The 26,979-nt window shown below is 57.7% G+C and overlaps 1 protein-coding gene across 2 annotated transcripts in view; it reads right to left on the bottom strand.

Moving 5' to 3' along the window:
- The window catches only part of LOC140724058 (WD repeat-containing protein 74-like), a 42,770-nt gene that overhangs the window by 3,483 nt on the left and 12,308 nt on the right, over nt 1–26,979 (bottom strand). For both annotated transcript variants that reach the window (XM_073038543.1, XM_073038542.1), the window contains exons 3-10: nt 25,925–26,046; nt 20,461–20,524; nt 19,742–19,885; nt 18,791–18,892; nt 17,193–17,290; nt 16,082–16,137; nt 11,224–11,366; nt 8,341–8,397 (exon numbers count right to left, since the gene is read on the bottom strand). In XM_073038543.1, the coding sequence (XP_072894644.1) occupies nt 8,341–8,397; nt 11,224–11,366; nt 16,082–16,137; nt 17,193–17,290; nt 18,791–18,892; nt 19,742–19,885; nt 20,461–20,524; nt 25,925–26,046 (786 nt within the window). The remainder of the gene's footprint in view (nt 1–8,340; nt 8,398–11,223; nt 11,367–16,081; nt 16,138–17,192; nt 17,291–18,790; nt 18,893–19,741; nt 19,886–20,460; nt 20,525–25,924; nt 26,047–26,979) is intronic.

Below are 26,979 nucleotides of genomic sequence, written 5' to 3' on the forward strand. Positions count from 1 at the left end.
GCCTCACCCTGATCGGGGGCTAAGCAGGAGCTACACCTTGCCCGAGGGTAACCTGCGGGCCAGCGGAGGGAAGGAGCCCCTTACACCTCCTTTGGTAGAGACGTATCCCCACCCCACCCCCGGTACAGTACGCTGGAATTGGCCGTGTCAGAAATGTTGAGCCCTGGGTAGAAGCTGTTCCCCAGCCTGCCAGTCCTCTGAAAGAGGGTTACACTGTGGGAGGGGTGGTAGTGAGGGAGGGTCACACTGTGGGAGGGGCGGTACTGAGGGAGGGTCACACTGTGGGGGGGGGTGGTAGTGAGGGAGGGTCACACTGTGGGAGGGGTGGTACTGAGGGACGGTCACACTGTGGGAGGGGTAGTATTGAGGGAGGGTCACACTGTGGGAGGGGTGGTACTGAGGGAGGGGTGGTAGTGAGGGAGGGTCACTTTGTGGGAGGGGTGGTACTGAGGGAGGGTCACACTGTGGGAGGGGTGGTACCGAGGGAGGGTCACACTGTGGGAGGAGTGGTAGTGAGGGAGGGTCACACTGTGGGGGGTGGTACTGAGGGAGAGTCACACTGTGGGAGGGGTGGTACTGAGGGAGGGTCACGCTGTGGGAGGGGTGGTACTGAGGGAGGGTCACACTGTGGGAGGGGTGGTACTGAGGGACGGTCACACTGTGGGAGGGGTAGTATTGAGGGAGGGTCACACTGTGGGAGGGGTGGTACTGAGGGAGAGTCACACTGTGGGAGGGGTGGTACTGATGGAGGGTCACACTGTGGGAGGGGTGGTACTGAGGGAGGGTCACACTGTGGGAAGGGTGGTACCGAGGGAGAGTCACACTGTGGGAGGGGTGGTACCGAGGGAGGGTCACACTGTGGGAGGGGTGGTACCGAGGGAGAGTCACACTGTGGGAGGGGTGGTACTGAGGGAGGGTCACACTGTGGGAGGGGTGGTACTGAGGGAGAGTCACACTGTGGGGGGGTGGTACTGAGGGAGGGTCACACTGTGGGAAGGGTGGTACCGAGGGAGAGTCACACTGTGGGAGGGGTGGTACCGAGGGAGGGTCACGCTGTGGGAGGGGTGGTAGTGAGGGAGGGTCACACTGTGGGAGGGTCACACTGTGGGAGGGGTGGTACTGAGGGAGGGTCACACTGTGGGAGGGGTGGTACCGAGGGAGAGTCACACTGTGGGAGGGGTGGTACCGAGGGAGGGTCACGCTGTGGGAGGGGTGGTACCGAGGGAGAGTCACACTGTGGGAGGGGTGGTACCGAGGGAGGGTCACGCTGTGGGAGGGGTGGTACCGAGGGAGGGTCACACTGTGGGAGGGGTGGTACCGAGGGAGAGTCACACTGTGGGAGGGGTGGTACCGAGGGAGAGTCACACTGTGGGAGGGGTGGTACCGAGGGTGGGTCACGCTGTGGGAGGGGTGGTACCGAGTGAGGGTCACACTGAGGGAGGGGTGGTACCGAGTGAGGGTCACGCTGAGGGAGGGGTGGTACCGAGGGAGGGTCACGCTGTGGGAGGGGTGGTACCGAGTGAGGGTCACGCTGAGGGAGGGGTGGTACCGAGGGAGGGTCACGCTGTGGGAGGGGTGGTACCGAGGGAGGGTCACGCTGTGGGAGGGGTGGTACCGAGGGAGGGTCACACTGTGGGAGGGGTGGTACCGAGGGAGGGTCACGCTGTGGGAGGGGTGGTACCGAGGGAGGGTCACACTGTGGGAGGGGTGGTACCGAGGGAGGGTCACACTGTGGGAGGGGTGGTACCGAGGGAGGGTCACACTGTGGGAGGGGTGGTACTGAGGGAGGGTCACACTGTGGGAGGAGTGGTACTGAGGGAGAGTCACACTGTGGGAGGGGTGGTACTGAGGGACGGTCACACTGTGGGAGGGGTAGTACTGAGGGAGGGTCACACTGTGGGAGGGGTGGTAGTGAGGGAGGGTCACACTGTGGGAGGGGTGGTACTGAGGGAGGGTCACACTGTGGGAGGAGTGGTAGTGAGGGAGGGTCACACTGTGGGAGGGGTGGTACAGGGAGGGTCACACTGTGGGAGGGGTGGTACTGAGGAAGGGTCACACTGTGGGAGAGGTGGTACTGAGGGAGAGTCACACTGTGGGAGGGGTGGTACTGAGTGAGTGTCACACTGTGGGAGGGGTGGTAGTGAGGGAGGGTCACACTGTGGGAGGGGTGGTACTGAGGGAGGGTCACACTGTGGGAGGGGTGGTACTGAGGGAGAGTCACACTGTGGGAGGGGTGGTACTGAGGGAGAGTCACACTGTGGGAGGGGTGGTACTGAGGGAGGGTCACACTGTGGGGGGGGTGGTACGGAGGGAGGGTCACACTGTGGGGGGGGTGGTACTGTGGGAGGGTCACACTGTGGGAGGGGTGGTACTGAGTGAGGGTCACACTGTGGGAGGGGTGGTACTGTGGGAGGGTCACACTGTGGGAGGGGTGGTACTGAGGGAGGGTCACACTGTGGGAGGGGGTGGTACTGAGGGAGGGTCAGACTGGGAGGGGTGGTACTGAGGGAGGGTCAGACTGTGGGAGGGGTGGTACTGAGGGAGGGTCACACTGTGGGAGGGGTGGTACTGAGGGAGGGTCACACTGTGGGAGGGGTGGTACCGAGGGAGGGTCACACTGTGGGAGAGGTGGTACTGAGGGAGGGTCACACTGTGGGAGAGGTGGTACCGAGGGAGGGGTGGTACTGTGGGAGGGTCACACTGGGGGAGGGGTGGTATTGAGGGAGGGTCACACTGTGTGGGGGGGTGGTACCGAGGGAGGGGTGGTACTGTGGGAGGGGTGGTACTGAGGGAGGGTCACACTGTGGGAGGGGTGGTACGGAGGGAGGGTCACACTGTGGGAGGGGTGGTACTGAGGGAGGGTCACACTGTGGGAGGGGTGGTACTGAGGGAGGGTCACACTGTGGGAGGGGTGGTACTGAGGGAGAGTCACACTGTGGGAGGGGTGGTACTGAGGGAGGGTCACACTGTGGGGGGGGGGTGGTACTGAGGGAGGGTCACACTGTGAGAGGGTCACACTGAGGGAGGGGTGGTAGTGAGGGAGAGTCACACTGTGGGAGGGGTGGTACTGAGGGAGGGTCACACTGTGAGAGGGTCACACTGAGGGAGGGGTGGTAGTGAGGGAGAGTCACACTGTGGGAGGGGTGGTACTGAGGGAGGGTCACACTGAGGGAGGGTCACACTGAGGGAGGGTCACACTGAGGGAGGGTCACACTGAGGGAGGGGTGGTAGTGAGGGAGAGTCACACTGTGGGAGGGGTGGTACTGAGGGAGGGTCACACTGTGAGAGGGTCACACTGAGGGAGGGGTGGTAGTGAGGGAGAGTCACACTGGGGGGGGGTGGTACTGAGGGAGGGTCACACTGTGAGAGGGTCACACTGTGGGAGGGGTGGTACTGAGGGAGGGTCACACTGTGGGAGGGGTGGTACTGAGTGAGGGTCACACTGTGGGAGGGTCACACTGAGGGAGGTTCACACTGTGGGGGGGGGGGGTGGTACGGAGGTAGGGTACCCAGGGCGTCTGGGCGAAGCGGAGTTTGGAGCTGCGTCCAGCCGGGAAGAAGTTCCCCCTCCTCGTCAGTACTGCACAGACGGTGCTGAGGAGCAGAGCGGAGACCTCGCTGCCGATCCACTCCTTCTCCCCTCCCGTCCCGTCTCGGATCTGTATTTCTCACCGCTTCCTGGTGCTCTGCTGGGGGTAGATTCTGTCCCCCCGCCCCCCGTGGTACTGGTTGAACCGTCTGAATTCGAACTGTCCATGGCCGGGTGGGGCTCCGCGATGGCACGTCTCAAGTTGCTGGCTCAGGGACGACAGCTGACACGGGGGCCGCGTACTCCGCCTCCCTCAGTCGGTCGGAAAGGCCGCGACAGAGACTGTCGGAGCCCGTCAGGGCATCGTTGCAGTGACACGGGGGCCGCGTACTCCGCCTCCCTCAGTCGGTCGGAAAGGCCGCGGCAGAGACTGTCGGGGGCCGTCAGGGCATCGTTGCAGTGACACGGGGGCCATTAAAGATCGCGGTGCCGCGTACTCCGCCTCCCTCAGTCGGTCGGAAAGGCCGCGGCAGAGACTGTCGGGGGCCGTCAGGGCATCGTTGCAGTGACACGGGGGCCGCGTACTCCGCCTCCCTCAGTCGGTCGGAAAGGCCGCGGCAGAGACTGTCGGGGGCCGTCAGGGCATCGTTGCAGTGACACGGGGGCCATTAAAGATCGCGGTGCCGCGTACTCCGCCTCCCTCAGTCGGTCGGAAAGGCCGCGGCAGAGATTGTCGGAGCCCGTCAGTAGCGGCTTTCATCACGGAGTCACCGAGGGGCATGTTTCTGGCCCCGAGTCGGGGGTTGAGGGTGGGGAGGGTTTTTATGCAGGGAGAGCGGGAGCCGGGCCCTGTGCAGTCGGTAACCCTCTCTGACGTCCACCCCCATCTCCCTGACGAGGCCCTATTCCCCTACCTGCCCTCCGGCGAGGTGCGTATGAAAGTAACCCCGATGCAGCACAGGGCATCTCCCCGGGGCTGTGAGCACCCCCAGCACCGTCTACGTATGCAGCTGGAGCAGAGTGGGGGCGCCGAGGGGCAAAACTATACCACCCCCCTGGTCTAGGGGTCTCCCGCGGTGCCGTGCCTGTATGGAGTTTGGGCACGTTTGGACAGGCTGCCAACTCTGCCTTCGAGGTACGGGGGTTGGGGGTACCTCCGCTGAAACCCCCTCCCTCCTGCTACCGGCTGCAGAGGTTGTGGTTGTGACAGGGAGGGGTGCGTTCAGGTGACGGGCCGGAACGTGCAGAAAATAACAAGCATCTGAAGGTGTCTCCCCAAAGGAGGAGAAGGCTGCTGCTGTTGAACCGAGCCCGGAGGGTCCCGTGGCTCCCGGCATCCAGCAAGAGCCCCGGGAGGTGGTCAATGTGTGGCCTGAAATGACGGGGGACTCAGGAGCAGGAGGAGGATTTGCCCTCGGAAACGCCTCCGGGCCGGTAAGCGGTGTCGCTGCTGGGAGGTGGATGTGACTGCGAACGAGACGGTGCACTTGGAGAGCGTATTCCCCGGGAAGGGGCAAAGCCTCGCAGAACAGGGGTTGCTTGTGAGTACCAGGTCACCTGTGCGATCGGTCTCCCTGATCGCTGCCCCAGCCGAGGAGCCAGTAGTCCCCATCCCAGACGGAGGGAGCGTATCCCAAGCGGTCAGCAGGGAGAGGACTCACCAGGGAAACAGGGCGAGGATGCCACCGGTCACTAAATCCCAGTTACCCCGGACTGGTCACTAAATCCCAGTTACCCTGGACCGGTCACTAAATCCCAGTTACCCCGGACTGGTCACTAAATCCCAGTTACCCCGGACCGGTCACTAAATCCCAGTTACCCCGGACCGGTCACTAAATCCCAGTTACCCCGGACCGGTCACTAAATCCCAGTTACCCTGGACCGGTCACTAAATCCCAGTTACCCCGGACCGGTCACTAAATCCCAGTTACCCTGGACCGGTCACTAAATCCCAGTTACCCCGGACCGGTCACTAAATCCCAGTTACCCCGGACTGGTCACTAAATCCCAGTTACCCCGGACTGGTCACTAAATCCCAGTTACCGTGGACTGGTCACTAAATCCCATTTACCCCGGACTGGTCACTAAATCCCAGTTACCCCGGACTAGTCACTAAATCCCAGTTACACCAGACCGGTCACTAAATCCCAGTTACCGTGGACTGGTCACGAAATCCCAGTTACCCCGGACTGATCACTAAATCCTAGGTACCCCGGATGGCTCACGAAATCCCAGTTACACCAGACTGGTCACTAAATCCCAGTTACCGTGGACTGGTCACTAAATCCCAGTTACCCCGGACTGGTGACTAAATCCCAGTTACCCCAGACTGGTGACTGACCTCCCAGTTACCCCAGACTGGTCACTAAATCCCAGTTACCCCAGACTGGTGACTCACCTCTCAGTTACCCCGGACCGATCACTAAATCCCAGTTACCCCGGACTGGTGACTCACCTCCCAGTTACCCCGGACCAATCATTAAATCCCAGTTACTCTGGACTGGTGACTCACCTCCCAGTTACCCCGGACCACTCACTAAATCCCAGTTACACCAGACCGATCACTAAGTCCCAGTTACCCCGGACGTCACTAAATCCCACTTACACCAGACCGATCACTAAATCCCAGTTACCACGGACTGGTCACTAAATCCCAGTTACCACGGACTGATCACTAAATCCCAGTTACCCCAGACCGATCACTAAACCCCAGTTACCCCGGACTGGTCACTAAATCCCAGTTACCCCGGACCGATCACTAAACCCCAGTTACCCCGGACTGGTCACTAAATCCCAGTTACCCCGGACCGATCACTAAATCTCAGTTAACCCGGACTGGTGACTCACCTCCCAGTTACCCCCACCCGGTCACTAAATCCCAGTTACCCCGGACCTGTCACTAAAACCCAGTTACCCGAGGCTGGTGACTCACCTCCCAGTCACCCTGGACTGGTCACTAAATCCCAGTTATCACGGACTGGTCACTAAATCCCAGTTAACCTGGACTGGTCACTAAATCCCAGTTACCCCGGACTGATCACTAAATCCTAGGTATCCCGGACTAGTCACTAAATCCCAGTTACCCCGGACCGGTCACTAAATCCCAGTTACCCCGGACCTGTCACTAAATCCTAGTTATCCCGGACTAGTCACTAAACCCCAGTTACCCCGGACTGATCACTAAATCCTAGTTATCCCGGACTAGTCACTAAATCCCAGTTACCCTGGACTGGTCACTAAATCCCAGTTACCCCGGACTGATCACTAAATACTAGTTACCCCGGACTAGTCACTAAACCCCAGTTACCCCGGACTAGTCACTAAATCCCAGTTACACCAGACCGGTCACTAAATCCCAGTTACCGTGGACTGGTCACGAAATCCCAGTTACACCAGACTGGTCACTAAATCCCAGTTACCGTGGACTAGTCACTAAATCCCAGTTACCGTGGACTGGTCACTAAATCCCAGTTACCCCGGACTGGTGACTAAATCCCAGTTACCCCAGACTGGTGACTGACCTCCCAGTTACCCCGGACTGGTCACTAAAACCCAGTTACCCCGGACTGGTCACTAAATCCCAGTTACCCCAGACTGGTGACTCACCTCTCAGTTACCCCGGACCGATCACTAAATCCCAGTTACCCCGGACTGGTGACTCACCTCCCAGTTACCCCGGACCAATCATTAAATCCCAGTTACACCAGACCGATCACTAAGTCCCAGTTACCCCGGACGTCACTAAATCCCACTTACACCAGACCGATCACTAAATCCCAGTTACCACGGACTGATCACTAAATCCCAGTTACCCCAGACCGATCACTAAACCCCAGTTACCCCGGACTGGTGACTCACCTCCCAGTTACCCCGGACCAATTATTAAATCCCAGTTACACCAGACCGATCACTAAGTCCCAGTTACCCCGGACGTCACTAAATCCCACTTACACCAGACCGATCACTAAATCCCAGTTACCACGGACTGGTCACTAAATCACAGTTACCCCGGACTGATCACTAAATCCCAGTTACCCCAGACCGATCACTAAACCCCAGTTACCCCGGACTGGTCACTAAATCCCAGTTACCCCGGACCGATCACTAAACCCCAGTTACCCCGGACTGGTCACTAAATCCCAGTTACCCCGGACCGATCACTAAATCCCAGTTACCCCGGACCGATCACTAAACCCCAGTTACCCCGGACTGGTCACTAAATCCCAGTTACCCCGGACCGATCACTAAATCCCAGTTACCCGAGGCTGGTGACTCACCTCCCAGTCACCCCCACCCGGTCACTAAATCCCAGTTACCCCGGACCTGTCACTAAAACCCAGTTACCCGAGGCTGGTGACTCACCTCCCAGTCACCCTGGACTGGTCACTAAATCCCAGTTATCACGGACTGGTCACTAAATCCCAGTTAACCTGGACTGGTCACTAAATCCCAGTTACCCCGGACTGATCACTAAATCCTAGGTATCCCGGACTAGTCACTAAACCCCAGTTACCCCGGACTGATCACTAAATCCTAGTTATCCCGGACTAGTCACTAAATCCCAGTTACCCTGGACTGGTCACTAAATCCCAGTTACCCCGGACTGATCACTAAATACTAGTTACCCCGGACTAGTCACTAAACCCCAGTTACCCCGGACTGATCACTAAATCCTAGTTATCCCGGACTAGTCACTAAATCCCAGTTACCCTGGACTGGTCACTAAATCCCAGTTACCCCGGACAGATCACTAAATACTAGTTACCCCGGACTAGTCACTAAACCCCAGTTACCCCGGACTGGTAACTCACCTCCCAGTTGTCCCGACTTGTGAAGAGAAGGCAATTGAGCCGAGATTTCAAATAGACCTACAAAAGGGAACAGAGATGTGCTGAGTGGTGACGGTTATCTGGGGAGGTGGGGGGGCCGGTAAAGGGATTCAGGAGGTGGGCAGAGTTTTGATGAACAGATCTCACAGCATGGCAATGGGGAATAGAGCTCCTCTAGCCCGGGGTCGCTAGAGACATTGAGTGGGGCAGAGTCTCTGAAGGGGCGCAGATACCCTGAAAAATTTCTGTTTCAGGGGCACACAGAAGGGGTTAGACTCCAGCAGCGGACAATTACAACAATGGGGCTGATCGCCCACAGGGTACATTTAGGACAGTGAGGGTATCCGATCGGACCGGTCTCCACGGTGTACGTTTATGACGGTGAGGAGGGGTCTCCGATCGGACCGGTCCCCACGGTGTACGTTTATGACGGTGAGGAGGGGTCTCCGATCGGACCGGTCCCCACGGTGTACGTTTATGACGGTGGGGAGGGGTCTCCGATCGGACCGGTCCCCACGGTGTACGTTTGTGACGGTGGGGAGGGGTCTCCGATCGGACCGGTCCTCACGGTGTACGTTTGTGACGTTGAGGAGGGGTCTCCGATCGGACCGGTCCCCACGGTGTACGTTTATGACGGTGAGGAGGGGTCTCCGATCGGACCGGTCCCCACGGTGTACGTTTATGACGGTGAGGAGGGGTCTCCGATCGGACCGGTCCCCACGGTGTACGTTTGTGACGGTGAGGAGGGGTCTCCGATCGGACCGGTCCCCACGGTGTACGTTTGTGACGGTGAGGAGGGGTCTCCGATCGGACCGGTCCCCACGGTGTACGTTTGTGACGGTGAGGAGGGGTCTCCGATCGGACCGGTCCCCACGGTGTACGTTTGTGACGGTGAGGAGGGGTCTCCGATCGGACCGGTCCCCACGGTGTACGTTTGTGACGGTGAGGAGGGGTCTCCGATCGGACCGGTCCCCACGGTGTACGTTTGTGACGGTGAGGAGGGGTCTCCGATCGGACCGGTCCCCACGGTGTACGTTTATGACGGTGAGGAGGGGTCTCCAATCGGACCGGTCCCCACGGTGTACGTTTGTGACGGTGAGGAGGGGTCTCCGATCGGACCGGTCCCCACGGTGTACGTTTGTGACGGTGAGGAGGGGTCTCCGATCGGACCGGTCCCCACGGTGTACGTTTCTGACGGTGGGGAGGTCTCCGATCGGACCGGTCCCCACTGTGTACGTTTATGACGGTGAGGAGGGGTCTCCGATCGGACCGGTCCCCACTGTGTACGTTCGTGACGGTGAGGAGGGGTCTCCGATCGGACCGGTCCCCACGGTGTACGTTCGTGACGGTGAGGAGGGGTCTCCGATCGGACCGGTCCCCACGGTGTACGTTCGTGACGGTGAGGAGGGGTCTCCGATCGGACCGGTCCCCACGGTGTTCGTTTATGACGGTGAGGAGGGGTCTCCGATCGGACCGGTCCCCACGGTGTACGTTTGTGACGGTGAGGAGGGGTCTCCGATCGGACCGGTCCCCACGGTGTACGTTTATGACGGTGAGGAGGGGTCTCCGATCGGACCGGTCCCCACGGTGTACGTTTATGACGGTGAGGAGGGGTCTCCGATCGGACCGGTCCCCACGGTGTACGTTTGTGACGGTGAGGAGGGGGTCTCCGATCGGACCGGTCCCCACAGGGTACGTTTATGACGGTGAGGAGGGGTCTCCGATCGGACCGGTCCCCACGGTGTACGTTTGTGACGGTGAGGAGGGGTCTCCGATCGGACCGGTCCCCACAGGGTACGTTTATGACGGTGAGGAGGGGTCTCCGATCAGACCGGTCCCCACAGGGTACGTTTATGACGGTGAAGAGGGGTCTCCGATCGGACCGGTCCCCACAGGGTACGTTTATGACGGTGAGGAGGGGTGTCCGATCGGACCGGTCCCCACGGTGTACGTTTATGAAGGTGAGGAGGGGTCTCCGATCGGACCGGTCCCCACGGTGTACGTTTATGATGGTGAGGAGGGGTCTCCGATCGGACCGGTCCCCACAGGGTACGTTTATGAAGGTGAGGAGGGGTCTCCGATCGGACCGGTCCCCACGGTGTACGTTTGTGACGGTGGGGAGGGGTCTCCGATCGGACCGGTCCCCACGGTGTACGTTTATGACGGTGAGGAGGGGTCTCCGATCGGACCGGTCCCCACGGTGTACGTTTATGACGGTGAGGAGGGGTCTCCGATCGGACCGGTCCCCACGGTGTACGTTTATGACGGTGAGGAGGGGTCTCCGATCGGACCGGTCCCCACGGTGTACGTTTATGACGGTGAGGAGGGGTCTCCGATCGGACCGGTCCCCACGGTGTACGTTTATGACGGTGAGGAGGGGTCTCCGATCGGACCGGTCCCCACGGTGTACGTTTATGACGGTGAGGAGGGGTCTCCGATCGGACCGGTCCCCACGGTGTACGTTTATGACGGTGAGGAGGGGTCTCCGATCGGACCGGTTCCCACGGTGTACGTTTATGACGGTGAGGAGGGGTTTCAGATCGGACCGGTCCCCACGGTGTACGTTTATGACGGTGAGGAGGGGTCTCAGATCGGACCGGTCCCCACGGTGTACGTTTGTGACGGTGAGGAGGGGTCTCCGATCGGACCGGTCCCCACGGTGTACGTTTGTGACGGTGAGGAGGGGTCTCCGATCGGACCGGTCCCCACGGTGTACGTTTATGACGGTGAGGAGGGGTCTCCGATCGGACCGGTCCCCACGGTGTACGTTTATGACGGTGAGGAGGGGTCTCCGATCGGACCGGTCCCCACAGGGTACGTTTATGACGGGGCTGGGTCTCTCTGGGGGAGAGTGTGGGTTCTCACCTTGTGCTGCAGTTTACTGTCGACCATGTTGTGCACGCGGAGGAAGCGATCCAGCCCGCAGGAGGCCACGAGCGGCAAGGAAGAGTGACACTGGACACCGCGGACGCTGCCCGCCTGCCCTTTCAGGCACCGCAGTAGTCGCCCTGAGGAGACAGAGAGAGAGGGTAACTGCAGCAGCACCGAGACCAGCCTTACGCACGTGGCAGACTCAGCCCTCCTCCTGAACGATCGACGGGCCCCTCACTCCCAGCTCCGGTTCCCCTGGCAACGTCAGCCACCCCTCTCCACGTCCTGGGCGCCTGCATGCAGGCAGGCCCGGCTCTGCGGGTGGCAACAGGCACAATGGGCCACAGGATCCTTTGGTGGGAAACACAGAACATACCAGGGACGAGTCAGATGCCACAGTGTGCTCCTCCGTCTGGTGACAGTTAACACCACAGAGGCACGATCCGACTGGCAGAATTGTGGACAGTTCTCGTGTCTGTACAAGTGAGGTATTGTGGACAGTTCTAGTGTCTACACCTGGGAAATTGTGGATAGTTCTGGTGTCTCTACACCTGGGATATTGTGGACAGTTCTGGTCTCTCTACAGCTGGGATATTGTGGACAGTTCTGGTGTCTACACCTGGGAAATTGTGGACAGTTCTGGTGTCTCTACACCTGGGATACTGTGGACAGTTCTGGTGTCTCTACAGCTGGGATATTGTGGACAGTTCTGGTCCCTATACCTGGGAAATTGTGGACAGTTCTGGTGTCTGTACACCTGGGATACTGTGGACAGTTCTGGTGTCTCTACAGCTGGGATATTGTGGACAGTTCTGGTCCCTATACCTGGGAAATTGTGGACAGTTCTGGTGTCTCTACATCTGGGGTATGGTGGACAGTTCTGGCGTCTCTACACCTGGGATATTGTGGACAGTTCTGGTCTCTCTACACCTGGGATACTGTGGACAGTTCTGGTCTCTCTACACCTGCGATATTGTGGACAGTTCTGGTGTCTCTACATCTGGGATATTGTGGACAGTTCTGCTGTCTCTATACCAGGGATATTGTGGACAGTTCTGGTCTCTCTACACCTGGGATATTGTGGACAGTTCTGGTCTCTCTACACCTGGGATATTGTGGACAGTTCTGGTGTCTCTACACCTGGGATACTGTGGACAGTTCTGGTCTCTCTACACCTGGGATATTGTGAACAGTTCTGCTGTCTCTATACCAGGGATATCGTGGATAGTTCTGGTCTGTACACCTGGGATATTGTGGACAGTTCTGGTCTCTCTACACCTGGGATATTGTGGACAGTTCTGGTCTCTCTACACCTGGGATATTGTGGACAGTTCTGGTCTCTCTACACCTGGGATATTGTGGACAGTTCTGCTGTCTCTACACCTGGGATATTGTGGACAGTTCTGCTGTCTCTACAGCTGGGATATTGTGGACAGTTCTGGTGTCTCTACACCTGGGATACTGTGGACAGTTCTGGTCTCTCTACACCTGGGGTATGGTGGACAGTTCTGGTGTCTCTATACCTGGGATATTGTGGACAGTTCTGGTCTCTCTACACCTGGGATACTGTGGACAGTTCTGGTCTCTCTACACCTGCGATATTGTGGACAGTTCTGGTGTCTCTACATCTGGGATATTGTGGACAGTTCTGCTGTCTCTATACCAGGGATATTGTGGACAGTTCTGGTCTCTCTACACCTGGGATATTGTGGACAGTTCTGGTCTCTCTACACCTGGGATATTGTGGACAGTTCTGGTGTCTCTACACCTGGGATACTGTGGACAGTTCTGGTCTCTCTACACCTGGGATATTGTGAACAGTTCTGCTGTCTCTATACCAGGGATATCGTGGATAGTTCTGGTCTGTACACCTGGGATATTGTGGACAGTTCTGGTCTCTCTACACCTGGGATATTGTGGACAGTTCTGGTCTCTCTACACCTGGGATATTGTGGACAGTTCTGGTCTCTCTACACCTGGGATATTGTGGACAGTTCTGCTGTCTCTACACCTGGGATATTGTGGACAGTTCTGCTGTCTCTACACCTGGGATATTGTGGACAGTTCTGGTGTCTCTACACCTGGGATACTGTGGACAGTTCTGGTCTCTCTACACCTGGGGTATGGTGGACAGTTCTGGTGTCTCTATACCTGGGATATTGTGGACAGTTAGCAAAAGAAGGATAGGTCAGGCATTGAGAAGATTCACCAGTGGAAAAAGCCGGCTTGCATTACCCTCTCTCTACCCTCATCATTTTCTATATTACCATCAAATCTCTTTGTTCTGCAATCCAAGAAGTAAAGTTCTAGTCTCCCCCATCTTCCCCAATACCCGAAGTTATTAAGACCCAGCACCACCTTTGTAAACTTTGTCTGCACTCATTCAACCTTATTTACATCTTTCCTGTGGGTCGGTGACCAAAACTGAGCTCAACCCTCCACGTTTGGCCTCACCAACATCTTATACATCCTGAACATAACATCGCACCTCCTGTAATCAATACTGAAATTTATGGAGGCCCATATGCCAAAAGCTTTTGTCAGGACCCTATCTACGTGTGACATCACTTTCGAGCAACTCCACTCCTGTGTTCTCTACAGCTACAAATCTCTACAACTCCAACTCTCTACAACTCCAACTCTCTACAACTCCAACTCTCTACAACTCCAACTCTCTACAACTCCAAATCTCTACAACTCCAACTCTCTACAACTCCAACTCTCTACAACTCCAACTCTCTACAACTCCAACTCTCTACAACTCCAACTCTCTACAACTCCAAATCTCTACAACTCCAAATCTCTACAACTCCAAATCTCTACAACTCCAACTCTCTACAACTCCAACTCTCTACAACTCCAACTCTCTACAACTCCAACTCTCTACAACTACAACTCTCTACAACTCCAACTCTCTACAACTCCAACTCTCTACAACTACAAATCTCTACAACTACAAATCTCTACAACTACAAATCTCTACAACTACAAATCTCTACAACTACAAATCTCTACAACTACAAATCTCTACAACTCCATATCTCTACAACTCCATATCTCTACACCTCCAAATCTCTACACCTCCAAATCTCTACAACTCCAAATCTCTACAACTCCAAATCTCTACAACTCCAAATCTCTACAACTCCAAATCTCTACAACTCCAACTCTCTACAACTACAAATTTCTACACCTCCAAATCTCTACACCTCCAACTCTCTACAACTCCAACTCTCTACAACTCCAACTCTCTACAACTCCAACTCTCTACAACTACAAATCTCTACAACTCCAGTTTGAGCAACTCCAATCCTGTGTTCCGGGATCTCTCTGTTCTACTGCTCTCCTCCCAAAGAGCTTCAGCTCCCACTCGCCTGCCCCTCCGGAATCTTGGGACGGAAGGTCACTGATTTCCAGTGATGTTCTTCCCGAGACACGAAGGACGGCGGAGCAGGAAGTAGTCTGCTGCAGGAACTCGGTGGGTCGAGCAGCATCTCTGAGGGGCAGGAACTGTCGACATCTTGGCAACAGACCCTGTTGGGAGAACACTTCTGTTGTGGGAAAATGTGGGGCGGGCTGGCTATTCCCTGCTTTTTACACCCACGGGAGCTGGCCGTTCAGGCTGCAGGAAATCTGAACGCTCCCCTGTGACGACTGCAGACCCACCGATAGCCCAGGGTGAACAGCTGAATCCAGGAAAGAGAGTCAGGCTCCGATCACCACGGGAACCTGCGGGACAGGGACTCACACAGCACCACAACAACGGCCAAAGAGTCCGAACCCAGGTGGCAGGGGTACGAGGGGCAGGAGGGGAAGTTCAGGGGTACGGGAACCTGATGGACAGGGAATCACACAGCACCACAAAGAGTCCGAACCCAGGTGGGCGGGAGGGGCAGGAGGGGAAGTTCAGGGGTACGGGAACCTGCGGGACAGGGAATCACACAGCACCACAACAACGGCCAAAGAGTCCGAACCCAGGTGGCAGGGGTACGAGGGGCAGGAGGGGCAGTTCAGGGGTACGGGAACCTGCGGGACAGGGACTCACACAGCACCACAAACAACGGCCAAAGAGTCCGAACCCAGGTGGCAGGGGTACGAGGGGCAGGAGGGGCAGTTCAGAGGTACGGGAACCTGCGGGACAGGGACTCACACAGCACCACAACAACGGCCAAAGAGCCCGAACCCAGGTGGGCGGGAGGGGCAGGAGGGGAAGTTCAGGGGTACGGGAACCTGCGGGACAGGGAATCACACAGCACCACAACAACGGCCAAAGAAGCCCGAACCCAGGTGGCAGGGGGTACGAGGGGCAGGAGGGGAAGTTCAGGGGTACGGGAACCTGCTGGACAGGGAATCACACAGCACCACAACAACGGCCAAAGAGCCCGAACCCAGGTGGGCGGGAGGGGCAGGAGGGGAAGTTCAGGGGTACGGGAACCTGCGGACAGGGAATCACACAGCACCACAACAACGGCCAAAGAGTCCGAACCCAGGTGGGCGGGAGGGGCAGGAGGGGCAGTTCAGGGGTACGGGAACCTGCGGGACAGGGAATCACACAGCACCACAACAACGGCCAAAGAGTCCGCAGCCAGGTGGCAGGGGTACGAGGGGCAGGAGGGGGAAGTTCAGGGGTACAGGAACCTGCTGGACAGGGAATCACACAGCACCACAACAACGGCCAAAGAGTCCGAACCCAGGTGGCAGGGGTACGAGGGGCAGGAGGGGCAGTTCAGGGGTACGGGAACCTGCGGGACAGGGAATCACACAGCACCACAACAACGGCCAAAGAGTCCGAACCCAGGTGGCAGGGGTACGAGGGGCAGGAGGGGAAGTTAAGGCAGGAAATGGCACCTACCTTTCCTGAGGTCCAGGATAGCCAGGTGCCCGTGGGTGTTGCCCACAACGACCGAGCTGGAGGGGCAAGAGAGACAACAGTGTCTGCATCACAGGTGTCTGATTGAGGCAGAGAGAGCAATAGAGGGCGTGGGAGGGCTAAAAGAACGTGGGTGTGGGAAGGTTGGTGGGCAAAGAGACATTGAGTGGCCGGGGGGGGCGTGGGGTCCGAGGGTGAGAGGCGGGGCAGGGGCCCAGAGGGTGATAAAGGCAGCGCGGGAGGGGGGAGAGGGGTGAGAGGGAGTCAGTGTTAAATAACCAACCGAGACCAATGTCATTGGGATGTGAAGAGAAACCCAACGGTCCACAGGGAAAGAGAGAAAGGAGAGAGAGAGAGGAGAGGGAGAGAGGGAGGGAGGGAGGGAGAGGAGAGAGGAGAGAGAGAGAGAGAGAGAGAGAGAGAGAGAGAGAGAGAGAGAGAGAGAGAGAGAGAGAAGAGAGGATGAGAGAGAGCGAGGAGAGAGAGAGAGAGAGAGAGCGAGGAGGGAGGGAGAGAGAGAGAGAGGGAGGGAGAGAGAGAGAGAGAGAGAGAGAGGAGAGCGAGAGAGAGAGGGGAGAGAGAGAGGGAGAGAGAGGGAGAGAGAGAGAGAGAGGGGGGGGAGAGAGAGAGAGAGAGAGAGAGAGAGAGAGAGAGAGAGAGAGAGAGAGAGCGAGAGGAGAGAGAGAGAGCGAGAGAGAGGGAGAGAGAGGGAGAGAGGGAGAGGGGGGAGAGAGAGAGAGAGACAGGGGGAGAGGGGGGGAGAGAGAGAGAGTGGGAGAGGGGGAGGGACACAGTGTTAAATAACCCAGTGAGACCACGTGCCATTGGGACATAAAGGAAACCTAGCAGTCACAGGGAGAGAGAGGATAGAGAGAAAAACAATAGGAGAGAGGAAGAGGGAGAGAGGGAGAGGGGTAGGGTAGGGGGTGGGGAGGGAGGGGGGAAGGAGAGGAAGGGGGAGAGAGTGAGAGGGAGAGGGGGAGGGGGAGGGGCAGCGAGACACACATGCACACAATGCGATTGAACGTTGCACGTTATCTCATCAAAGCTTCCCGGAGGAAGCAGGGATGCAAAGAACACGACATCGACTCACTTGGCGTCAGACGTCAGTGAGAGAGCGGTTAATGGAACCTCTCCATACGTCATCTCCAGAACCGGTCGGCGCTGAGCACTGGGGTCATAAACACGGACCTGTGGGCAGAGGAAGTCATTGCTGATGGAGCAGAAATTCACTCCAAACAGGATGTGGTACGGGTGGGGACGGGTCCGTCACTGTGTAACACCGGGGTACGGTACCGGTGGGGACGGGTCCGTCACTGTGTGACACCGGGGTACGGTACCGGTGGGGACGGGTCCGTCACTGTGTGACACCGGGGTACGGTACCGGTGGGGACGGGTCCGTCACTGTGTGACACCGGGGTACGGTACCGGTGGGTACGGGTCCGTCACTGTGTGACACCGGGGTAAGGTACCGGTGGGGACGGGTCCGTCACTGTGTGACACCGGGGTACGGTACCGGTGGGGACGGGTCCGTCACTGTGTGACACCGGGGTACGGTACCGGTGGGTACGGGTCCGTCACTGTGTGACACCGGGGTACGGTACCGGTGGGGACGGGTCCGTCACTGTATAACACCGGGGTAAGGTACCGGTGGGGACGGGTCCGTCACTGTGTACACCGGGGTACGGTACCGGTGTGGACGGGTCCGTCACTGTGTCACACCGGGGTACGGTACCGGTATGGACGGGTCGGTCGCTGTGTGACACCGGGGGTACGGTACCGGTGGGGACGGGTCTGTCACTGTATGACACCGGGGTACGGTACCGGTGGGGACGAATCTGTCACTGTGTAACACCGGGGTACGGTACCGGTGGGGACGGGTCTGTCACTGTATAACATCGGGGTACGGTACCGGTGGGGACGGGTCGGTCACTGTGTAACACCGGGGTACGGTACCGGTGGGGACGGGTCCGTCGCTGTGTGACACCGGGGGTACGGAACCGATGGGGACGGGTCCGTCGCTGTGTGACACCGGGGTACGGTACCGGTGGGGACGGGTCCGTCGCTGTGTGACACCGGGGTACGGTACCGGTGGGGACGGGTCCGTCGCTGTGTGACACCGGGGTACGGTACCGGTGGGGACGGGTCCGTCGCTGTGTGACACCGGGGTACGGAACCGATGGGGACGGGTCCGTCGCTGTGTGACACCGGGGTACGGAACCGATGGGGACGGGTCCGTCGCTGTGTGACACCGGGGTACGGTACCGGTGGGGACGGGTCCGTCACTGCGTCACACCGGGGTACGGTACTGGTGGGGACGGGTCGGGCGCTGTGTAACACCGGGGTACGGTACCGGTGGGGACGGGTTGGGCGCTGTGTGACACCAGGGTACAGTACCGGCGGGGACGGGTCCGTCACTGTGTGACACCAGGGGACGGTACCGGTGGGGACGGGTCTGTCACTGTGTGACACCGGGGTACGGTACCGGTGGGGATGGGTCTGTCGCTGTGTGACACCGGGGTACGGTACCGGTGGGGACGGGTCTGTCAATCACCGAGTTCAGGGCTGAGCACTTCCAGGAGGGAATGTCGTTTGCACACGCAGTCTGGTCAGTCAGGTTTGATTTGAGTCTGTGAGGTGAACGATGAGGCCGTTTGAGAACACTCTCTGCAGGTCAGGGGCAGGACTTACCTGGCTGTGGCCTGTACAGGTGACGAGCTTGTCGGAAGCCGGGATGAAGTGTACGTCCCTCACCCAAACCGGAACACGGAGATCCAACCAGTCGTTACGTACCTTCAATAGAGCAGGAGACTGCGTCAAACAGACCGACCTGGGGGAAGGGGACGAGAGGATTGGAGAGGGGTGGGCGGACTGAACATATATGAAAGGGATGGGTGGGCAGACAGTAGAGGGGACAGGGGGCAGACGGGAGAGGGGACAGGGGCAGACAGGAGAGGGGACGGGGGTCAGGTGGGCAGACGGGAGAGGGGATGGGGGTCAGGTGGGCAGACGGGAGAGGGGACGGTGGGGTCAGGTGGGCAGACAGAAGAGGGGACAGGGGACAGGGGACGAGGGCAGATGGGAGAGAGGACGGGGGGGGTCAGTTGGGCAGATGGGAGAGGGGACGGGGGTCAGGTGGGCAGATGTGAGAGGGGACGGTGGGCAGATGACAGAGGGGACGGGGGCAGACGGGAGAGGGGACGGGGGCAGACGGGAGAGGGGACGGGGGCAGACGGGAGAGGCGACAGGGGGCAGACGGGAGAGGGGACGGTGGGGTCAGGTGGGCAGACAGGAGAGGGGACAGGGGACGGGGCAGATGGGTGGTCAGGTGGGCAGACGGGAGAGGGGACGGGCAGATGGGAGAGGGGACGGGGGTCAGGTGGGCAGATGGGGGAGGGGTGAGGGGGGTCAGGTGGGCAGATGGGAGAGGGGTGAGGGGGGGGTCAGGTGGGCAGACGGGAGAGGGGTGAGGGGGGTCAGGTGGGCAGATGGGGGAGGGGACGGGGGGTCAGGTGGGCAGGGGAGAGGGGTGAGGGGGGGTCAGGTGGGCAGATGGGAGAGGGGACGGGGGGGTCAGTTGGGCAGACGGGAGAGGGGTGAGGGGGCGACCGGGGACAGGGTGTTACGATCCCGCGGGCTTACATTCTTTGCCGTGAACACAGTCTCCTGCGGCCTCTGCAGGTCCCAGACTCTCAGCTCGTTCTCCTTGCCTCCGGTGGCCACGCGCTCCCTCCTCTCCGGGTTCTGCCGCATCCGACAGACATCGGCACCCACCTGCAGCTCGGTCTGCAGCGTGAAAGCACCGCACGTGAGCTCCCCCGCTCCCGTCTGCCAACCTCCCCACCCCACCCAGTTCCCCGTCCTCGGCTCGCGGACCCCCTCCACAGACCGGCTCTGGATTCCTGAACGCCCCCGACTGACCCCTCCGGTCCCCAGTCTCCGGGAAACGGCCTTTCAAACACCTCTCTCGTCAGGACACCAGCAGACCTTGACCCCCACCTGAAATCTCCCGCTCCCAGGTTCCCGCAACAACAGGGAAGGCCATTCAGTCCTGTCGTCGCTGTTCTATCCTATCCCCCTCACCAATCGCCTCTGTAATCCACTCTCCCTCCCAGACTTTTTACCCTCCGTCATGCACTGAGGGCAATTAACCCACTGAACCCTGCACGTCGTTAGAGCGTGGTATGAACCCGAAGTGCCCGGGGGGGGGGGGGATCCATGTGGCCACTGGGGGAACGTGCCAACTCCACACAGACAGCGCCAGGGTCAGGATCGAAACTGGGGGTCCCTGGTGATGAGGGGCAGCAGCTCCCTTCAGTAACATCCCCCACCACCCCCAGGGCAGACAGAACCATCCTTACATGATCGGTCGACCCTTCTTGCCAAACTTTCAGGAGCCCCGACTCCACGCAGGTGATCAGGGAGCTGGAGAGAGGACAAAGGTGACTATTACAGACATGGCAGACGGTCACGTTGAGAAAGGCAGGCCCGGGGAGACGAGAGGCCACACTGGCCTCCTGTAACAGCCAACCCAGCGCAAAAGCACCCTCCCTCCCTCCCTCCCCTCGTACTCTGCCGCGATGGAATGGCGAAGCAGACTGGCCTCGGTGTGCTCCTCCCGCCGATCGTCTCAGACTTCACTTGTGACTACCCTGCCCTTCACCGACATCGTGACCTTCCCATCCTCCAGCATCCACAAACCCCCTCATCTCGGCCTTGAAGACACTCAGAGCTCAATCTCTGGGGTCAGGAACGCGGAAGATGCTGGGTGTGTCTACACCCGCCCGACGCTCCTACTCGGCCCCCTGTCCCGCGGCGCCCCACCCTCACCATCCCCGACACCCTTTGCTCCCGCCTGATTTACAAACTCGCTCTCCGCCCCACGTTGACAAACGTCTCGGACAGCCTGGCTGTGTAAACGTGCCTGAGACTTTCACAGCGCTGTATAAAAAACGGAATTCTTCCTCTTCTTCACATCGGATCGTGTCCGGTGCGATTACAGTGAGAGGGAGCAAGCTGCTTTGTTCTTTTTTACCAGAGTGGTAGGGCCTTGAACATGTTGCCGGGGTGGTAGTGGAGGCAGATACAACAGGGGTATTTAAGGGGTTCTTTGACAGACACATGGATAGGGACATTACGTACCTAGACATTAGGAAGATGGAATTAATGCAGTGGACCAGTTAATTACCTTTTCTGTTAGTTCAGCACAACATTGTAGGGCCTGTTCTTGTCTTTTACTGATCTATGCTCCAATGGGTGGCGGGGTTTGGACACGTCTCTACCAAAGGAGGTGTGAGGGGCTCCTTCCCTCCGCTGGCCTGCAGGTTACCCTTGGGCAAGGCGTGGCTCCTGCTTAGCCCCCGGTCAGGGTGAGGTGAACCCGTGGGAGCAGGTGGTGGACGGTCGTATGAGCAGCCGGTGCAGATCACAAATCCTGGTTATGTGACCATTGACACCAGGCAGACAATCTCTGACGAGTATTGATAATGACTGGGGTCACCCGTCTTGTAAAGACACGGCCCAGAAGAAGGCGATGGCAAAGCAATTCTATAGAAAAATCTGCTAAGAGCGATCAAGGCCGTGGAAAGCTCATGACTGCCTAAACTACCACTTTATCAGGTACATCTCTACACCCGCTCGATAATCCAAATATCTCATCAGCCAATCACGCGGCAGCAACTCAGAGCATGCAGACACGGTCAGGATGTTCAGCTGTTCAGACCGAACATCAGAACGTGATCTGAGTGACTTTGACCCTGGAATGATTGTTGGTGCCAGATGGGGTGGTTTGAGTATCTCAGAAACTGCTGATCTCCTGGGATTTTCACACACAACAGTCTCGAGTTTACAGAGAATGGTGTGAAAAACAAAAACCATCCAGTGAGGGGCAGTTCTGTGGGTGGAAACACCTCGTTAATGAGAGAGGTCAGAGGAGAATGGCCAGACTGGTTCACGCTGACAGTGACTCAGATACCCACACGTTACAACAGTGGTGTGCAGAGGAGCACGAACACACATCAGTGGACACTGAGGATATACTGTATCTGACGCGTGGACTGACGTGCCTGGATGGCATGGGGAAGCTTTTCTCTGTAACAGAACATGGAACAGTACAGGCTCTTCAGCCCACAACCTTTTAACCTTCTCTAAAATCAATATAACCTCTCCCTCTCACAAACCCTCCATTTTTCTATCACCCATGCACCCATCTCAGAGTCTCCTAAATGTCCCTAATGTATCTGTCTCTACACCACCCCTGGCAGGACGTTCCACACACCCACCACTTACCCCCGATCACCTTAAATGTCCCTAATGTATCTGTCTCTACACCACCCCTGGCAGGACGTTCCACACACCAACCACTTACCCCAATCACCTTCAATGTCCCTAATGTATCTGTCTCTACACCACCCCTGGCAGGACGTTCCAAACACCAACCACTTACCCCCGATCGTCTTAAATGTCCCTAATGTATCTGTCTCTACACCACCCCTGGCAGGACGTTCCAAACACCCACCACTTACCCCCCATCACCTTAAATGTCCCTAATGTATCTGTCTCTACACCACCCCTGGCAGGACGTTCCACACACCCACCACTTACCCCCGATCACCTTAAATGTCCCCAATGTATCTGTCTCCACACCACCCCTGGCAGGACGTTCCACACACCCACCACTTACCCCCGATCACCTTAAATGTCCCTAATGTATCTGTCTCTACACCACCCCTGGCAGGACGTTCCACACACCCACCACTTACCCCCGATCACCTTAAATGTCCCTAATGTATCTGTCTCTACACCACCCCTGGCAGGACGTTCCACACACCCACCACCTACCCCCGATCACCTTAAATGTCCCTAATGTATCTGTCTCTACACCACCCCTGGCAGGACGTTCCACACACCCACCACTTACCCCAGATCACCTTGAATGTCCCTAATGTATCTGTCTCTACACCACCTCCTGCAGGACGTTCCACACACCCACCACTCTTCATGTAACAAACTTATCTCTGACACCCCCCCTATACTTTCCTCTAATCCCCTTAAAATTATGGCCCCTTGTATTAGCCATTTCTGCCCAGGGGAAAGTCTCTGGCTGTCCACTCGATCTGTGCCTCATATCATCTTGTACGTTTCTGTCAATTCACCTCCCACCCTTTAAAGAGAGAAGCTCCCCAGGCAGCGTCCTGGCAAATCTCCTCTGCACCCTCTCTAATCCAGGCAGCATCCTGGTGAATCTCCTCTGCACCCTCTCTAATCCAGGCAGCATCCTGGTGAATCTCCTCTGCACCCTCTCTAATCCAGACAGCGTCCTGGTGAATCTCCTCTGCACCCTCTCTAATCCAGGCAGCATCCAGGTGAATCTCCTCTGCACCCTCTCTAATCCAGGCAGCATCCTGGTGAATCTCCTCTGCACCCTCTCTAATCCAGGCAGCATCCTGGTGAATCTCCTCTGCACCCTCTCTAATCCAGGCAGCATCCTGGTGAATCACCTCTGCACCCTCTCCAATCCAGGCAGCATCCTGGTGAATCTCCTCTGCACCCTCTCTAATACAGGCAGCATCCTGGTGAATCTCCTCTGCACCCTCTCTAATACAGGCAGCATCCTGGTGAATCTCCTCTGCACCCGCTCTAATCCAGGCAGCGTCCTGGCAAATCTCCTCTGCACCCTCTCTAATCCAGGTAGCATCCTGCTGAATCTCCTCTGCACCCTCTCTAATCCAGGCAGCATCCTGGTGAATCTCCTCTGCACCCTCTCTAATCCAGGCAGCATCCTGGTGAATCTCCTCTGCACCCTCTCTAATCCAGGTAGCATCCTGGTGAATCTCCTCTGCACCCTCTCTAATCCAGGCAGCATCCTGGTGAATCTCCTCTGCACCCTCTCTAATCCAGGCAGCATCCTGGTGAATCTCCTCTGCACCCTCTCTAATCCAGGCAGCATCCTGGTGAATCTCCTCTGCACCCTCTCTAATCCAGGCAGCATCCTGGTGAATCTCCTCTGCACCCTCTCTAATCCAGGCAGCATCCTGGTGAATCTCCTCTGCACCCTCTCTAATCCAGGCAGCATCCTGGTGAATCTCCTCTGAACCCTCTCTAATCCAGGTAGCATCCTGGTGAATCTCCTCTGCACCCTCTCTAATCCAGGCAGCATCCTGGTGAATCTCCTCTGCACCCTCTCTAATCCAGGCAGCATCCTGGTGAATCTCCTCTGCACCCTCTCTAATCCAGGCAGCATCCTGGTGAATCTCCTCTGCACCCTCTCTAATCCAGGCAGCATCCTGGTGAATCTCCTCTGCACCCTCTCTAATCCAGGCAGCATCCTGGTGAATCTCCTCTGCACCCTCTCTAATCCAGGCAGCATCCTGGTGAATCTCCTCCGCACCCTCTCCAATCGAGACAGCATCCTGGTGAATCTCCTCTGCACCCTCTCAAATCCAGGCAGCATCCTGGTGAATCTCCTCCGCACCCTCTCCAAACAAGACAGCATCCCGGTGAATCTCCTCCGCACCCTGTCTAATCCAGGCAGCATCCTGGTGAATCTCCTCTGCACCCTCTCTAATCCAGCCAGCATCCTGGTGAATCTCCTCTGCACCCTCTCTAATCCAGGCAGCATCCTGGTAAATCTCCTCTGCACCCTCTCTAATCCAGGCAGCATTCTGGTGAATCTCCTCTGCACCCTCTCTAATCCAGGCAGCATCCTGGTAAATCTCCTCTGCACCCTCTCTAATCCAGGCAGCATCCCAGTGAATCTCCTCTGCACCCTCTCTAATCCAGACAGCATCCTGGTGAATCTCCTCTGCACCCTCTCTAATCCAGGCAGCATCCTGGTAAATCTCCTCTGCACCCTCTCTAATCCGTGCAGCATCCCAGTGAATCTCCTCTGCACCCTCTCTAATCCAGGCAGCATCCTGGTGAATCTCCTCCGCACCCTCTCTAATGCAGGCAGCATCCTGGTGAATCTCCTGTGCACCCTCTCTAATCCAGGCAGCATCCTGGTGAATCTCCTCTGCACCCTCTCTAATCCAGGCAGCATCCTGGTGAATCTCCTCTGCACCGTCTCTAGTCCAGGCAGCATCCTGGTAAATCTCCTCTGCACCCTCTCTAATCCAGGCAGCATCCTGGTAAATCTCCTCTGCACCCGCTCTAATCCAGCCAGCATCCTGGTAAATCTCCTCTGCACCCTCTCTAATCCAGGCAGCATCCTGGTAAATCTCCTCTGCACCCTCTCTAATCCAGGCAGCATCCTGGTGAATCTCCTCTGCACCCTCTCTAATCCACGCAGCTTCCTGGTGAATCTCCTCCGCACCCTCTCTAATCCAGGCAGCATCCCAGTGAATCTCCTCTGCACCCTCTCTAATCCAGGCAGCATCCCAGTGAATCTCCTCTGCACCCTCTCTAATCCAGGCAGCATCCTGGTGAATCTCCTCTGCACCCTCTCTAATCCAGGCAGCATCCTGGTGAATCTCCTCTGCACCCTCTCTAATCCAGGCAGCATCCTGGTGAATCTTCTCTGCACCCTCTCTAATCCACGCAGCTTCCTGGTGAATCTCCTCTGCACCCTCTCTAATCCAGGCAGCATCCTGGTGAATCTCCTCTGCACCCTCTCCGCGACCAGAACTGAGCTCAGTATTCCAAGTAGCCTCACTGTCTCACTATCATCTGTTGGTAATGAAGAGCCAGAGGCCAGACCATCAGGATGTCGGATTATCGGAGTGTCCTGTCACCGTATGTATACCTCTGCCAATCGCTGCTCCCACATTCACATCTCCTACCTCCCCCCCTCCCCCCCACCCCACCCCATTCCTCCAGCGTGCTCACTTGTCATACGTCGCCAGGCCTCGGAAAGGCCCTTCCCCTCCAGAGCAATCCCGGAATTCCGTGAACTTCTCCTTCTCCGTGCTGAAGACTTTCACCGTGCCGTTCAGACAGCCCAGCAGCACCTGTGGGACGGAGGGCAGGAGGAGGAGGAGTGAAAGGTGTCTGCTGGCACTGGCTAACACAGTCCGATTCGGTATGTCACAGGTGTGCGGTGGAGAATATTCTGACTGGGGCGGGGGCTCCACTGTGGGAAGTCAAGCTTCACTCAGTCAGATCCATCCCCACCGAGGACCGCGTCACCAGGCAGCGTTTCAGGATTTGAGAGCCCCCACCGTCATCTTCTCATTACTACCACCGGGGGTGAAACACACACATTCAACCTTTTAAGGATGGATTCCAGGCTGCCAAAGGCCAGAGCTTGTGGGGCAGGATTGTGGCAGAGGGGTGAAGGGGCGGGACGCAGCGGGGAGGGGGGCAACATTCAACAACAGCTTTGTTCTCAAAGTGATTTTGTAAAAACCGTGAATTTGTTTATGTTTTCTTGTGAACGCTGCTCATCTCCGAATAGGAAAGTTACAGGGAGAAGGCTGGAGAACGGGGTCGACAGGGACAATAAATCAGCCTCGATGGTGTGGTGGAACAGAGTCAATGCCCGAACTCTGCCCTCGGTCTAAAGGCCGAGATCTCTCGCTGTGAGCGAGTCACCGTCGGAGTCTCCCTGCCCTTGTGCAGGTGACAAACACCCGAGTGACCGTGGGGAGAATTAAACAGGCTGGCAGGGGCTCGATGGGCTGAAAGGCCCGTTTCCATGCCGACGATCACCGTGGTCACACGTAGAGAGCTCAGTCTGAAACGCCGATGCCTTGTTCCCCTCTGCAGACACTGACCGTCCAGTGAAAAGCTCCCCCTGCACACAGACCGCAGAACGGGGTAAAGCAACGACAGAATAAAGTGTCACAGAGAAGAAAGGGGAGATTGTGAAGCCAGGCATCCGACCTCGTACCGGGGAACCTTTCAAGAGTCTGATATCAGCGGGGTAGATGTTGTCTCCGATG

The sequence above is a fragment of the Hemitrygon akajei genome, unplaced genomic scaffold (genome assembly GCF_048418815.1).
Source record: "Hemitrygon akajei unplaced genomic scaffold, sHemAka1.3 Scf000156, whole genome shotgun sequence".
In the NCBI taxonomy this organism is placed as follows: Eukaryota; Metazoa; Chordata; class Chondrichthyes; order Myliobatiformes; family Dasyatidae; genus Hemitrygon; species Hemitrygon akajei.